This window comes from Carcharodon carcharias, chromosome 10, assembly GCF_017639515.1.
Source record: "Carcharodon carcharias isolate sCarCar2 chromosome 10, sCarCar2.pri, whole genome shotgun sequence".
Lineage (NCBI taxonomy): Eukaryota > Metazoa > Chordata > Chondrichthyes > Lamniformes > Lamnidae > Carcharodon > Carcharodon carcharias.
The window spans coordinates 42451647-42468595 of record NC_054476.1 but is presented as its reverse complement, the minus strand read 5'-3'; the positions used below and the strand labels follow the sequence as shown (position 1 = coordinate 42468595).

Below are 16949 nucleotides of genomic sequence, written 5' to 3'. Positions count from 1 at the left end.
AGGCCAGATGGAGATGTGAAGGTGTTTGTGAGAGAGTGAGTGGTGATATCCCTTGAGCTAGCAGTGAGTGAGATGGGCTTGTGAGTGGGTGAGCTGAGATTGATGAGATGGTTGACTTACCCTGGCAGCATGGATGAGATCATTCGTCCTTTTTCTGCACTGGTCACCTCTGCTACCACCTCCCAAGCCAGAATGGTGATACTGATGGGCCTCCTGTGGCCAGAGCAGGGGGAGAGGACATCATGGCGGGTGCCCACAGCGTCCAGAAGACGTCCCAGGGATGTGTCACTGAATCAGGGGGCTGAATTCTCCTTGCTTTTGGGCCCACATCTCCACTGGAGGAGTTCTGGGCTACAAGCATTGAAAAGTGTGTGTGTGGCCACAGTTTAAATATGGTGCCTGGAATGAGGAAGTGGCAATGTAATGGTGTGGTGGGCAAATCAGAGGCCGGCTGCTAGTGACCTGGCGCGTTCATGTGGCTGCATAATTTACAAGGCGGGAAGGAGATAATACGATGCAAAAACCCACCATTGCAACCAGCAGGTAAACGTCTTTTTTCACGCCTGCTACTGTACTTAGTGCAAATCTGGGATGATTCCGCCCTCAGTCATGTATGAGTGTAAGTAAATATATTCAAAAAGTGCTAAAGTGTGATATATATAAGTGTGAAAACTGTAACCATGGTGACCCCATTAGTGGTTTAGGTGAGACAGTGCCCTTCACCCTTGCACACTCCTATAAAGTGACTCCTATGTTGCCTCGGAGGAGGTGGAGGCAGGCTGCTCACTTCTTGGTCTCTCTGGCAATGAAGAGTGTTGGGGACATCATTCAGACTGTGGCCTCTGCATCTCTACATGGTGGCCGTGGTCACTGGCATGTGTGGAGCAGACGAGGGCTCTGGCAGGGGGCCTGGGTGGTCGAGGAAAATGAGAGTACCATGGAGCTCTCAGTACCTTCACCGTCCTGCATAGCTCTGGGTTGGCCTTCAGCTAGGGTTGGTGGGGTGGCTGCTGCTGTGCAGTAGTCGTCCATTCTAGCAACCACTGGGCCAACACTGAGACTGTCCTGTTAAGGGTACACAGCTCCTCACGTATTCCATGGATGTCAGCACTCACACTCTGAGCGGGCTGATCCAGGCTACTGAGGGAGGGTTGTACCTTTTCCTGGCCGAGATGCTGCTCTTGCATCCACTCCGAGTGTTGCTCCATGAGTCTCTCCACAAGATTGGCCAATCTCTCATGGTTAGAGCTCCTGCAGCTGAGCCCCCAGGACAGTATAGAGCTCACAATGGTGATGGTCTCCTCCGTTCGCAGTCCAAGAGCTCCCACTGCCTCAGGGAACTCTGCCAGATGTCCACATACCTGCTGGTGATTTGCTAAATACTATGCTTCAAAAGCTGACTCCCAGGGCTCCACGTTCCTACCTACTGCTGCATCATAGTGACTTTCCTCCCTCCACAGAGGGGGACTGTGTGTCTCTGATTCTGACACCTTCTCCGACACTCTGGTGCAGTGACTTTCACACTGTGCCACCAACTCTACTTGCATACTGGATCTCTCCGATGCACTGGTATCTGAGTTGGCGGGCTGTGGGCTAGTATGATCTGCACTGCCACCTTGGATATCTCTTCCTCCTCTTGATGCCCGATGGATGATCTAGCCCAGGGGTGGGGTGGAAGGGTCTGGTGATGAGGGAGCAGAGCAGGGTCCTGTGTGAGACACAGGAGTTATTTAGGTATAGCCCTTCTCATTGTAAAAGCAAGCTCTGATGCACATCATTGCATTTAACCATGCTCATGCTGTCCTTACAACTCAACTCCATCCTTGCACTCCATCTCATGTTAAAGTCCTATTGTGCTCAGCAAAGTGACAGCATGATCTCCACCATCACCACCATGTGCTAAAGTGATTTCAACACCACCTTTACCACCTGCTAATAGCAATTCACCATCACCAACAGATAATTGTTCAGGTGTTCAGGCAATCTTCATGGCCATTTGTTCAATGGAAAGTATGGGTCTCAGGAAGGCTAACGACCCCTATCTCTAAAGTGTTCTTCACACCCTTTTGGTCTGTAATTATAACATGAATTTGTTAGCCTGATATAAAGTACACAAAGGGTTATTGCTCTCTGTGCTGAGTCTGCGTATCACAGTGCTCATTCATATCTGTTCTGTGTGCACATACATGAGTTGCTTACACGTACAAGCCTCAATGCTAAAGCAGAGGTATGTGCAATATTTTGCACCTTAGCTGCAGCATGCAGATAAGACCCTTCCCTTGGACCTCTGTGAGGATGAGCCAAGCTGCTCACCTTGCTGGAATGCAGCAGGTCATTGAACTCTTTCCTGCACTGAATCCGTGAGTGCTAATGGGCTCCTGCTGCACTTACTGCAGCCACTATTTGGGTCGGGATGGGATGGATGGTCGGATGGTGGGGATATTTAGGTCTGGTTGAGGAATAATCAGGTGGTTGAGGGATAGCATGGTGGGGAAGGGTGGTTGGGATGGGTCACGGGTGTTGGTCAGGTGTTAGGGAGCTAGTCAGGTCAGGAGGGTAGTCAGGGGGTCAGGGAGGCTAGACAGAGTGTCGGGGGGAGTTGCGGAGGGTCAGTGTGAGAGATTGGGAGGTCAGTTCTGTATTTACCCAGCAGTTAGACTAGGATTTTTCTGTCTAACATTTCCTGAGGAACTATTCAGGTAAGTGCCATGGAACTGTCCAAAGTCTCTGACTCTAACTCAGAGTCAAAGACATGTGCAGAGAGTCCCAAGGAGCAGGGAAATTGCCTGTCGGAAGTTCAAACTTCCCAGGCAATTCCAATGGAGTTCAGCACGTCAGGACTTTCGCAGGATTCCGACTTGCATCTTGGGTCATACAATTCAGGGGTCAGAAGGTCTGAACCAATATAGCCCAAAAAGTAATAGACGGATTTTGGTACGAAATTTGGTACAGAGAGAGGGTATGTCCCAAGGAAGAACTGATTGTTTTTTGGTGAGGATACAGATCCAGATCCTGGAATTTTTTAAACAATCCATTAACTTTGGGAGATAGGGTGAATTGATTGTTTTTTTTAAGAATGTTCTGTGTTGTTTTATTTAGAATGTTGTTGATTGTTTTAGAAATTTAGAATGTTGTGGACTGTTTCAGCTGCTGTGGGGGAATTTGTCACAGCAGTCAAAATGTGAGCAGAGTTTTCAGAGCAGGTTATTGGATGATGATTGTTCTGAAGCCTTCTCAGTGCGGTGGAAGCTCTTAATAAAAAGGTTTCTTTTTTCAGCTTTATAATTCAGAGCCTCAAAGAAGAGCTATGTAATTGCAATAATGTTGAGTTAACACAGTGTGACTGAGGTATATGCTCTGCTGAGTGCCCTCTGCACTTATAATAGATATGAAATTGATTGATGAGTCAAAAGCAACAAATGCTAATTAGAGCAGTCATATCAAAGTGGTGGGTAATACTGAGTCAGGTGTCCCAGGGCTCAGAGATGGGACCACTACTTTTGCTAATTAACATCAATGGCTTGGATTCAGAAATTCAATGCAAAGTGGTCAAATTTGCATGTGATAGGGAAGAGCACTGAAATAGAAGAAGGCAACCCAGAAATTACAAAATGAATTATAACAAATATGTGAATGGGTACATGGGATTCAAATTCCGTTGGTATCACAATCAAGCTTAATCTTCCATTACCTGATGTCCACAAATCCATACTTTCTACCAGGTGTCAAGGGCTAGCAAGCAAAAGCAGAAACCCTGGAAATATTTCCTTCTGAACTAGGGGGAACACAGGTCACTTAGTGGATTGTCCCACAGCACTGGCTGAGATACATTAATTCAACACAGACCAGGAGCCAAAATTAAGACTTTCTGGTTTGCATTGTTTAGTTATGGACTGCCTTTAATAACTGATCAATCAAAGGAGCCATCGGCAAATCTTTGTTGTTGGCTTCTGTGGTTAAAGACGCCACCAATGATTTGACATACCGTTCTGGTTCTCGTCTCACTTGTACTAATTTTTCATTGTGTGCTGAAATATCAACTTTTTATTCATCAGTTTTTAAATCTCACAAAATCATGAGTATTTGTTCATGCCTCTTTCTGCAGGCTTCCTACCTTACATCCCTAGACCAGCTCAGCATTCTTGGTCTTGTAGTGGAGCTATCCTAACTTGCTGCTGCTCCCAATGGGCTTGCTGCTACTCTGTCCACCTTGTTGTCTCTCCCTGCCACTTTGCTGGTATTCCCAATGGTTTTTTCCTCCATCTTTTTTTTTATTCTTTCAAGGGGTATGGGTGTCGCTGGCTAGGCCAACATTTATTGCCCATCTCTAATTGCCCTTGAGAAGGTAGTGGTGAGCTGCCTTCTTGAACCACTGCAGTCCATATCGTGTAGGTACATCCACAGTGCTATTAGGGAGCGAGTTCCAGGATTTTGATTCAGTGGCAGTGAAGGAACGGCGATATAGTTCAAGTCAGAATGTTGTGTGGCATGTGGGGAACTTTCAGGTGGTGCCATGCATCTACTGCCCTTGTCCTTCTAGATGCTAGAGATTGCAGGTTTGGAACGTGCTGGTGAAGGAGCCTTTGTGAGTTGCTGCAGTGCATCTTGTAGATGGTACACACTGCTGCCACTGTTCGTCAGAGTTGGAGGAGGTCTATTTTGAAGGAGGTCTATGTTGATGGTGTTGGATGGGGTGCCAATCAAATGGTCTGCTTTGTCCTGGATGATGTCAAGCCTCTTGTGTGTTATTGGAGCTGTACTCATCCAGACGATAGAGAGTATTCTATCACACTCCTGACCTGTGCCTTGTAGATGGTGGACAGGCTTTAGGGAGTCAGGAGGAGAGTTACTCTCTGCATAATTTCCAGCTCTCAGCTGCATTTGTCGCCCCAGTACTTATATGGCTAGTCCAGTTAAATTTCTGGTCAATGACTAGGTAAGCTATTTAGTTAAGGGATTTATCTTGTTCATCAGGTTTGTGCACACCTATAGCCAGATTCAATGGAGTTCTCTTGCTGCTGAGCACTCTTTTAGCGTATGATCTGCAAATTCTTTAAGGAAAACGTAGTCAATTTCTTCCCAACTTGACCTAACTTGACAAGCTTGCAATGTGATCCTTGCTGCCTGTGTTATTCTTTTATGGAGTGATGTGCAATGATGGCGTTTGGACAGCAATGATGAAGAATGGCGAGGTTAATGAATGTTATTGGTTCTAGAATAGACTTCTCCAAGAAGGACTACAGCAACATAAAGCCCTTTGGGTTTTAAGGCAGACCGCTTGTCACTCTGACAAATGATGGGAGGGAAACAATCTAAATTTGTGGCTAAGATTTGGGACTTGACCTTCAGGGAAATCAAGGTTTCCGTAAACTACAATGCTAATTTTACTAATTATTTTCATCTGCAAGAATATACGACAGCTTTCAAGAGTTTTAGCTTTAAAGGTTTTATACTGAGAACATATGAATTAGGGCAGCTGGTAAAAGCCTTTTTAATTTTAACTGATTTGAGCTTGTGTTATGTACTCAGTCTATTACTCTCGAAATCCTTCATCGTTTGTCATCCGCCTTGATTAAAATCATCCTCGGTCAGGGCTGGGTGGATTTTTTTTATTATTATTAGAGACTGAGGACTAGTTTTTACCTGAGGGAGAGGAATTAACCTCAGGGCTGGAGTTGGACTAGGAAATAAGACTGAGTTGCCTGCTACAGATTTTCACTGATTACCATGACTAGGTAAAATTTAAGTTTACACTTGCAGTTAAAGCTGAGATTAATGTAGTGTTTGAGGCAGTCCTAGGGTTGGGGGTATCTGTTACAGGGGATGACTCGTAGCACATCACTGGCCTTGACAACACGCTGACTGTCTTGCTACTGCCGTTTATTTTCCTCATTGTCGGTCACACTGCAACTCTCTATGGTCAAAGGTTGTTACGAGGCGGGGGGGTGGGGGTGTCTATAAGTGCACAAATGGTGGGGACAGTTGACATGAGGCATTGGTTGCCCTATCTTGGTAAATTCCATTTGAATCACTACTCCTCTCCAGTGGTGGTTTGCTTTCTCTTTGAGAGTTGGTCTTGTGTTGAGTGTTGTGGTGGGGAAGGAAGTGGCTTTTGCTCTTTTGTTATGTGGGCATATCTGTATTTGGGTCAGCACTGGTAAAGAATGCACTTCATCATATTGACACATGAGAATGATTCCAAAGCAGATTTTAAAACTTCTTACGCTTAAATTGCCAGCTGCGAAAATACCTATGACTAGCAAACATGTGAGGTTTTGAGATCGCAACAGTGAGCAATTGTTTCTACTCCTTGGTGGATTGATTGAGGCTCATGATTATTACAAGAATATTAAAATGAGAAGCCAGGAGAATTTTCTTTTCCACATGGAGAGTTATTAGACTGTAGAATAGTGGTGGCTATTAAAACAGAGATGAAATCATCATTAAAAAGAAGTAACAAGAGACAGGGAAGTAAAACTGAAGTAGATAGTTGTTAGTAACATTTGAGGAGGAGCAATGGTTTGGATGCTATAAGCCAAAATGAGTCCTTTGATACTGTAATGTTTCTATGAACAGGAAACTCAAAGTCCATTAATTGTAGAGTAATACTAAGAAAAAGGACTGATTTATCAAGGCAACCTTTGCATCTTTACTTGCAGTAAGTAAAAGTTGTTCCTGTTTCTATTTTATTTTCTTAATCTTACATAAACATACATTGTGGTATTATGTTTGGATTATTGGGTTTCCTTATCTATTGAATATTATTTGTCTCTCATTCAGACACTCGGACAACAGTCTGCTGAAAGCTTTTTTGCACTTCACAGATGAGATATTTTTTTCAGTATAAAGAGGTAACATGACTGATTAATGTGAAACAAAAAATCTTTCTATTTGTTACCATAGCTTTCTCAGAAAGCAACAGAAGTGTTTCCGAGCGTAGGTGAGGTGAATTCTGAGGACCGGTTTAAAAAAGCACAATCTCAGTAAGACAACTAAGTATATAGATTAATAAATGACGTTGATAAGTTGAATAGCATAAAATAAAACAGGCTGGTACATCAGGTTATCATAAAGACAAAAAACTTGTGCCAAGTAAATTTAGTTCAGATACATATGGAAGAACATTGTCACAAAAAAGATGATAAACGGTTGGATTTTTCTACTGGGCAGGGCAGAGGCAACACCAAATTTTGGGATGTTAAAAAAAAAATCAAAGTTAGCTTGAATAAAGAATTTTCGGGGCTAAAAGGCTGCTTGTCACTCTTGCCTTTCTAAAGGTCTTTTACATGAGTTAGAATTGTCCTTATTTCACATATAGTATTGACTATGTTCCATTATATACACTGTGGATACACTCAAGTTACTATGCAAAAATTGTTGCATTTATAATACTTCCTAGAGTCGTTTCAGCAAAGCCAAAGCACTGCAGGTGACAGTATAGCAGTTGGGGAGGGGGAAGAACCATGACTGGAGTTCTGAGGGGTTTGTTTGCTAATGATTACATTTATTGGAAACCTTAATATCTAATCTTTTCACAGGAGAGGATATAAAAGCAAGTAGAAAAATAGAGACTTCTAATTTAAAAGTTAGACTATTGAAGGGTAATTTTAATATAACCTGCCTAGTGGGAAGTTAAAGGAATAGGATCGGCTTTCTGTTTTGTATCCCACCTACTTTTATTTTTCATTGAAGCTAATGGAAAGCAAAATGGGTGTGGATGTAAAATGGGTGGCTAATATGAATGCATCAGTTTCCACCAGGCAGGTTAGTTTATAGATACTCCCTTTGGGAGGAATTTAATGCTCCTTTCTCCTTGGAGGCAGGCGGTGGGGGGGGGGGGCGGGGGGCGGGGGAGTGCGGTGGGGGGAGGTGTGTGTGATTGGACAGGAATATGGAGAGCCTGCCATCTTCCTGCCTCCTTCTGATAAGTCTGGGGTGGGAAGGCTTGAAGACAGCCTTCCTACCCAGACGCCACTTGAGGACCACTTAAGGGGTTCATCCCACTGCCACTGGTATTTAACCAGCAGCAGGTGGGGGCTTACTAGCAGGAAACCCCTGGCGAATAGGCTTGGGGCCTGGTGGGTGGATGTGACTCCTCTCTTTGACTCTGTTTAGTCTTGTCCCTGTATTTTTTGCTCAATGTTAAATGTTTTGCTCCTTGTTAAAGTGCTCCAAGTCATATATTTTTTATAAGAGGGCCCTACAAATGCAACTTACTGCTGTTTATAAATTTTAGGAAGCATACACCCCACCAGGACACAAGCCTGTCCAACAGAGGAACCTGCCACTGGGAACTGAGGGACCTGGAGAGACCCAGCCTCTAAATCAAGGTCCCTCTCCCACATCCTCACTGGAGCATCTCTGTCTGGCCCCAGGGAACCTGCCCCACTATTTCCTGGGGTTCCAGTGTTGATCCAAGTAAGCCATGCTGTAGTACTGGTTGTATCCACTGCTCTCAGTGGCACTGTCAGTACTGGAGAGCTGCCAGTCTCTAATTGGATGGAAGCTCCTCAAGACAGGATATCTGCTGCGCACCAGGGATTTCCAGGGGTGATATTTCCCTCACAGGAGCCAGGAAGCCTGACAGGAGGCGGGTCCATGCTGATTCGGACTTAATCGCAAAAAGTTAGTATGCAGTCCCAGCAGGTGATTAGGAAGGCATATGGAATGTTGGTGTTTATTGCAAGGCGAATGGAATATAAAAGTAGGGAAGTTTTGCTTCATTGAACAGGGCACTGGCGAGACTATATCTCGAATACTGTGTACAATTTTGGTCTCCTTATTTAAGAAAGGATACAATTCAGTTCAGGTGCAGTTCAGAGAAGGTTCACTCGACTGATTCCTGGGATGAAGGGGTTATCTTATGAAGAAAGGTTGGACGGGTTGGGCCTGTATCCATTGGAGTAATCTTACTGAAACATATAAGATCCTGAGGGGACTTGACAGCGTGGATGCTGAGATGATGTTTCCCCTTATGAGAGAGACTAAAACTAGGGGGCCACAGTTTAAAAAGGAGTCTCCCATTTAAGATGGAGATGAGATTTTTTTTCTCTTTCAGAGGGTCGTTAGCCTATGGAATTTTCTTCCCCAAAGAGCAATGGAGGCAGGGTCATTGAAATATTTTTAAGACTGAGTTAGATAGATTGTTGATTGACAAGGGAGTCAAAGGGTATAGGGGGTAGACAAGAGAGTACAGTTGAGGCCACAATAAGATCAGCCACAATCTTATCAAATGGCGGAGCAGACTTGAGGAGCTGAATGGCCTACTCATGTTCCTAATTCATATGTGCATATATAATCCCATCAGGCCTCCTGAAAATGGCCAAGGTGGAACTGCAAATGGGTTTCCAGCCAGGAATTGCCAAACCACCCCCTCCTCCACCTCTACCACCATCACCTCCGCAACGATTAAACCTTCCCTGAGTGTCTATTTTATTTCTTGCCTCCCCCCATTTGCCTGCAGCTTCTTCTGATTATTGCTTATTCTCTGTTCCATCCTCTTCACTACTGGAAACCAATCTTTCAATCACTATGATCCTTCTCTCCATAATCCTCTCTCATAACCACTTTGCTTTGCCACCTCCCTTACTCAATTTAAAAGCCTTCTCTCTTTGACTCTGTGTTTAGTCTTGCCCCTGGATTTTTTGCTCAATGTTAAATGCTTTGCTCCTTGTTAAAGTGTCATATATTTTTATAAGGAGGGCCCTACAAATGCAACTTACTGCTGTTTAGAAATTTTAGGAAGCACACTCAAAAACTAGACAAGGCCCTGAATTCATCCTCTTCATTCAGTGAGTCAAGAAGTGATACCCTTCTCATTTCATACCTTAGAAAATTTAGAAGAAGCTGCAACTGAAATATTTTAAGTTGCTTCAAAAGTGTCTGTTGTTTCAATAGCGTTTTTGGTCTGCAGATGTACACGTTTTCACGTCTACATTCATGCAATTTCCAAACACATTTGAAAATTCTGAGTAAATGAGCTACCAAATTAACTTATTCTATTACTAAAGTTTACTTTTCAATTCAAATGAACAGCAAACAATTTTAATCACTCGATAAATCATAGAAGAAACGCAAGCATCATAAAACAAAATTTATCTTTAATTAAGTGTCAACAGCAGTACAAAAGATGGAGTGATGGTGAATATATATATATATAGAGAGAGAAGGACAGTTTTGAGGTAAAATGAGCTCAGGCAGTCTCAGAGCCACTCCCCATAAGGCCCCAAATCCCTGTCTTATCATATCCATTATTTGTAACAATAAGAAGATGGCATTATTATCCAGAGTCTGTAATACCACCTTGTGCAAAAGGCCTTTTTTTTGAAATTGTACATAATGATAAGGTGCCTGTAAACGCCAGAAAATAACAGGTTGGTGTCTTTTGACTGGTGTTTTCATCATCTTTTTTTTATTATTTCAAATATAATGGAGGCAGAGGAGGTCAGACTACTAGTACCTCTAAAATAAATTTAACCCTAATTATTTCTTTTCTTTACCTCACGTCAATACTGCAGAAAATAAAGGCTGGTTTACATTATGAATAATGCCAAGCAGGGAAAAAGTGACAGTAGGACATTGAACATAATCAAGAAGGTTTTACATCATCCTTAGCAAACAAGTTGTCTTTTGTACTGTATAAAGAGCAGAATATGAGGAACATGTGATGGAGTTTTTTTTATGTTCAATTACAAACTTTACACGAGACTGTACAAGTCTTTTTTTTTCTTTTTTTCGATAAATTATTTACATTTTGTCAGACTTTTAACATTTTCAAAGCAGCAGCAGACACTATTTCTCTAAACACCCAAACATTTACCTGCTGTGGGCCCAGGTACCTGCATTGTTATAAATTCAAAATGTGGAGAAGTTGAACTTTCTTTAAAAAAAAATTAAATTATTAAATTCTGCTGTACAAGACACATGTGGAGCAGCCCTTTGTTTCTTAAGAGCCACACCCAGTGTTGCTATAGGGACGAAAGCATAGATAGTACCATGGCGACAAGAGTCCCGGTTGTCAGTCATGCGCGCTAAAACAAAATAAAACCTAACCAACCCTTTACACTTTATCAGCAGCTAGCATGTCAGTCCAGCAAGTCAGTGAATTGTGCTGATTAAATTAACACGGAGAACAACATCACAATATACATCACAATGAAAAATAAAACTTACAATGCTGGAAGATAAAGTTACAGTAAGAAGCTATGTAGGAACAGCTTATATAAGCGTGTCTTAATGTAGTTTTTCAACAAAAAAATGGCAAATACTTAATGAACCAAAACGTTATAAAAGCTCCTGCTACTCTTCTCAAAGCTGAGGGCGGGCTATTTTATAAAATCGCACGCTCCAGCACTAAACGCAAGTGACAAAGGAAGACAAACAGCAGATGCACATAGCAAGGCTGCAATGTGCAGGATAAAAAAACAAAATTTGTTATTTGCACATTTCCCCATACTCCCAAGAGCGGCAAACACCTCACTTGTGTGGTTCACATAAGCCTGGCATCTTTGCTGGCTTGTGACAATAATGGGGGAAGAAAGGCGGGTGAAATTTAGGAACAAGTCCTAATTTCATTCACCAAAAAATAAAAATGCATTATGTCGCTCCAAAGTTGGCCAAACTACTGGTTTGCTGCAAGGACCCCACATTTTCAATACTGTATTAATCTTAGAATAAGACATACTCAATACGTTTTGACACAGGGGTCAAATTTGAGGTTAATGCATATGGCAGATCAAGTTATTGGGTAAAATTATTATTTCCAAAACAGAACAGCTAATGCAACATATGAATTTTTAAAAATTATGCCACAGCCTGGGAATAAAACATATATTTATCACAACACAAATTGTTAAGAAGGATAGTTTCCAGGAAGGGTGTAGCTCCCAATGCGCAACTACTTTTGCATCATTGCTTACTCCACCTTACTACCTGTGGCATCACAAAAAGTGCAGCTACTAATCTAGAAGTCAGGACAATCTCCTGAGCCTCTTATACACATATTTTAAACCTCTACTTAAGTACTTCTGCCAGATTTGGGTGAATTTGCTACAGTCACAACTGCCCATTTTATTCAGATCCCATCTGCTTTACTGATGTATAAATTAATCAGACATAATAATCACCCAAATTTATGAAAAGAAAGTGTTTGGCAAACTTATTTTTCATTTAATGTAACACATAACACAAAGAAGAAAGTCAAAAATGTCAATTGCACATTTTGAAAAATGACACACAGCTCTTTGTATTTCCCCTTTCCAAATTAAGATTTGTCAAACACTCTAAAAGAAGGCATCGCCCTTTCACAGGATCATTATCCCTCTTCTGTGTCTTCTGCTGAGCTCATTAAGGAAACTTTTAAAGTATCCTATTGACTAACAATGAGACAAGGTTTGCTGACATGCTTACCCTTGCATGATATTTGCAAGGAATGACGTAAAATTGGAAAGGCAATTTGATTTATGGCTGCAGCCACCTCACATGATCCATAATAATCTACTGGTTTCACAAAAGTTATGAATATTGAGGCCAATTATTATTTAAATACAACCAAGGTAAAATACACTTAACTGACTGAACCAGTGGCATCAAGTGAGAACCTCTCCTATTTGTCAAGTCCCCTGTTTATCTTGCTTTTCACTACCATCTGCTGCTCGTTGTTATATTCCTGACTCTGCTGGCACATATTGCTACATGTCATTGTGCCAGGACACACTAATTCATCAACACAGTCATGCCACTTAGAAACAGTTAAAAGGGGGTTGCCAACTATCACGTTCCCATAAACACAACTCACTCTGAGAAGTAACCCAGAGCAATTGTAAAAAGTTTGATTTCCACAAAGTCCCCCCTCCCATTCACCAGTCCCAGGTTGATAAGCTTACTTTTACACAGAAGGAAAATATGAATTCATAAAAAGAAATTTTACAAATTTTGTCTGATTGTTCTTTTTCCTACCATGAAATGGGCACAGTACAATGATTCAAAAAGTGATTTTTTTCTTTAAATAAAATTATTTCCCTACTCCGCATATTACTAACTGTAACGCTATATATATCCTTAATAATAATAATTACAATACAAAAACATGAGAAATTGACCACAAGCGAGGTGTCTGAACGCCTCAGCTAAAGGTCCAATACTGCTATATCATTGCGGGTGTGAGTTCAGCATCTACATGAGGTACAGCGACTTGTCAGCATTTAAAAATGTGGACCAACATACAATGATGTATAACAAAACAGTAAATACATAACTTATATTTCACTATGTATCATGAACAAAAATAGAATTCTATTTCCTATGTTATATTTACAATTTTAAAAAGTTCTAAAATGAGATGGTGGATTTTTTTGTTGTAACTTTGTTTTAAGCTCCAATCTAAGTAAATTTGTACTATTTCCTTTTTTGATTGTCTTGGTTGAGTAACTCTGCAGTGACATTTTAGAGCCTGATTTCGGCTAATAAATATTACACAAACATTTATTTGATCTAGTCAACCCTCAAATGTAATTTACAAAGAAATAATTATGACCATTAAAAAAAAATCATTGAGTTTGGTGATGTCTGTTCAGCCAATCAGCTTGGAGAGTGCGTGGTCATATAGAAAATGACGAACGTTTGTGGGGTGGTGGGTGAGAGAGAAAAGGAAGATAAAGAAATCAGGGTAGGGAAGGATGACAGAGGTGAGGGAGAAAGGGGTGCTGAGGTGGAGCTAAAACAAAGTATTCATACATAACATTTTCCTTTTTTTTGCATAAATAAAGTTACTAGACATAAAATGACTCAAATCTGGCAACTGTGAGGCAGGCCCACACGAGTCGGAACAGGTGACATTTTGTTCATGTAGTATCTCTTATAACAGTTTCACATTAGTCAGAAGTGATAAAAAATATCATTTATATCCAGTGCTCATAACACTTTAAAACATCCTGTGTGTGTATGTGTGTGAGTGAGCGTGTATGTAATGTGTGTGTCCATGTGTGTATGTGTATCATATATATATTTTATATATATATATATATATATATATGTATACATACACACACACATATATATATATATATATATCTATATATACACACATACACACTACAAGCATAATCAAGTTTCAGTCCCAAAAAACAGTCCTTTGTTTTCCCACCAGCCTGCATTATATCATATTGGCATGGCAACAAAACAGCTAAAACAACTAAATGTTTGTGTGCAATGAAAAATAAACTAAAATATGTACTCTCAAACTACAAGCCATACACTGTCCTAAGTAAAACTGAATTTTAAAAATAAAAGCAGTTGAGGGGAGCTGATTATTATTAAGAGGTTATAAGAACCTTAATAAATAATAATTATGTGAAATAGAGACCATCCCCTCGCTCCTCCTTCCTCAAGTTGAAGCCAGATATAAAGTTCAAATCCTTTTTTCTGAATGAAATAACTTTTATCAGTACCTTGAATAATTTGCAAAAGAAACAGAGTGTTCATCAGTTATTCTCATTGCGTGACATTCCAACTCTATTATCACAGTCTAAATCAAACTAGTCATTATTCAACCCCCCCAATGAATAATAAGCGGAATTCTACCTCAATCCTCAGCAATAGTTTGTATTTTTTCCCAATTTCAAAACAAAAAAAAAGTCCTCTTGAATGTAATTACCCATCAATAGTACTTTTTAAATTTAATAATAGCCATTTATATTTTGCAGCACATCAAGTATTTAAGATGGAAAATTTGATTATGCAGGGTGGATTGATGGAGATGCACCATATAATTTTTAATTTGTGCTGTTTGTAACTCACCTACTTCCTGCACATCAAATATTATTTAAGTTTAAGACCTTACAACATATGGTTTTCACAGCAATGCTGTAGCTGAATTAAGACATTGTGAAATTAAGTAAAATTAAGTCATTAATATTTTGTTTCCTCCCTGCTCATCCCTAGCCCACTTGTGCTTATCAAGGTGAAAGCTGACAGTGCAGAGGAATGGAAATTTTTTGTTTAAGTAAATTTACTTAACACCATTGAACAGCAGGTAAGACTCCAGGGTCAGTCGGAGCATAAATCCAATGCAACATTGAGCCCCCTCTCTATTCCTCTGTTACCTCAACAATCTTCCTGCGAGGCTGAAATAGCATTAACCAGTCTAACCTTCCTAACTCTGGGTGGTGAGAGGTGGGGGGAGGGGTTGGGGAGGAAGGGTGGAAAGGTTAGTGCCAATTACAAGGGGTAAATTCAAACTAATGGAGTTATTCCTGCTCAAGTTCTACATCTTTAGCTGGTTTGATAAAAGGTATCCCACCTGAACAGAACACCCAGAAACTTACTGATTTTATCCCCCTGAGTTTTAAAAAAAATTTCCCCTTGTGTTTGCTTTTAAATTCAATAATCCTAGATTATTGGCCCCATGGATCTCTGGAATGACTAAGATATTCTCAACGGAAACTAACATAATGAGGTAAAGGGCTAGAAATCATGCTTAGGAGACAAGTGCCAGCCATCTTGCCTGCAGTGATAAATAACTGTTGAACACCCTATTGTGGCACATCAAAAAAAGTGATTGGACACATGCACTCTGGCAAGCTCCTCTTCTGTCTCAAATAGATATCCTTCGTCCATATTCCTGAGTAACTTCACTGTTGTCTGGAAAGAACCATTTTGTAAGCATAGCTATATATTTTTTCTCCTCATTAAGATGACAGGCGATTGTCTAAGACTTTTGCAGTGTCTCCCAAATAAGACTTTTCAGAGTGTTAAGATTACAATGTTATTAGAAGTTTGGCACTTTCTTAATTCAAACAGTACAATACGCAACTCAAAAATAAAGAATTAAAAAAAGGAAAGCCAGTCAGGGCTCAGCTCTTTGTTGTTCTGCTTTATGCTGTGCTTTATGTGCACACGTGCTGCCATTTATGTTTTGGTTTTCTTCCCCCCTTTCTTTTTAAAACTACGAGATTTAAGTTATTTTAAATAGTTCAGATTAAAAACACATTCACAAGTTGCTGGTTGGCACAGCATACCTGAGTGAGAATATAACCCCCCACCCCTTAAGAAAAAAACGAAAGCATTTTAAAACAAGCTCAAAAAAGAGAAAGGAAAAAAAAACTTTTAAGACTGCCAGATAGCTGTGAATCTATATTAAGCAACAGCTTTCAAGTCCTGACTTTTTTTTGTTTTCAGGCTGTAGCCAGTAATGTAAAATGTCCATGATACTTTGTAAAAATAAAAAAACAATCAGAATGCTTCACACATTAAGAAACATTTAAGACCATCGCTGATGAATCGGTTGGAGCCACACATGCAGGCTCATCAATAACTTTTTTTGTTCAAAATAACAGTCTGATTGCAGTTGCTCTTCAGTTGGCACTGATGGCCTCCTGATTCTCATTGTCACTGCTATAGTCTGATTTCTGATCATCTTCATAGTCCTCGTACATTTCCATTTCATCTTCGCCATTCATCATTTCGTTTACACCCAGGTTGCCGCTTTCTCCCTTCATGCTGTAAGTGCTCTGGATAACTGGGATGCTTGGTTCTGGACTACCAGATTCACTGGAACACTCGGATGTCAGTTGTGGTGATGCTGCTGTGGTTGCCATGGAGATAGCACTGGGATAGACTACGCCTGCTGCCGTGGTGATTGGAATCTGAGGCTGTTGCCTATACAGAGATGAACACTGGTTTGTTAGCAACCCAAGTAAATAGAATAAATTATTTTTAAAGACTTGAAGAACATGACTCATTTACCTGATTTACCTAACAGCATTGGTGGCAGTTACAACTCTGGCAGCAGTACTGTAAGGGTAATGAGCAACACTATCTCCCATGGAGGAGCTTGGGACATTTCATGATGCTAGATATCCACACTAACAAACATCGACATTACGACTGTTTGTCGTCATACCATTCCACCTGCCAATGACCAGCACTGCACTTTCCGCATCACTACCTTC

The 16949-nt window shown here is 40.8% G+C and overlaps 1 protein-coding gene across 13 annotated transcripts in view; it reads right to left on the bottom strand.

Annotated features, from left to right (window-relative positions):
• Positions 1-10700: 10700 nt before the first annotated feature.
• The window catches only part of sox6 (SRY-box transcription factor 6), a 724678-nt gene continuing 718429 nt past the window's right edge, over positions 10701-16949 (bottom strand). For all 13 annotated transcript variants that reach the window (XM_041197601.1, XM_041197599.1, XM_041197600.1 and 10 more), the window contains one exon: positions 10701-16656. In XM_041197601.1, coding sequence (XP_041053535.1) covers positions 16353-16656 — 304 coding nt within the window. In that variant the 3' untranslated portion in view covers positions 10701-16352. The remainder of the gene's footprint in view (positions 16657-16949) is intronic.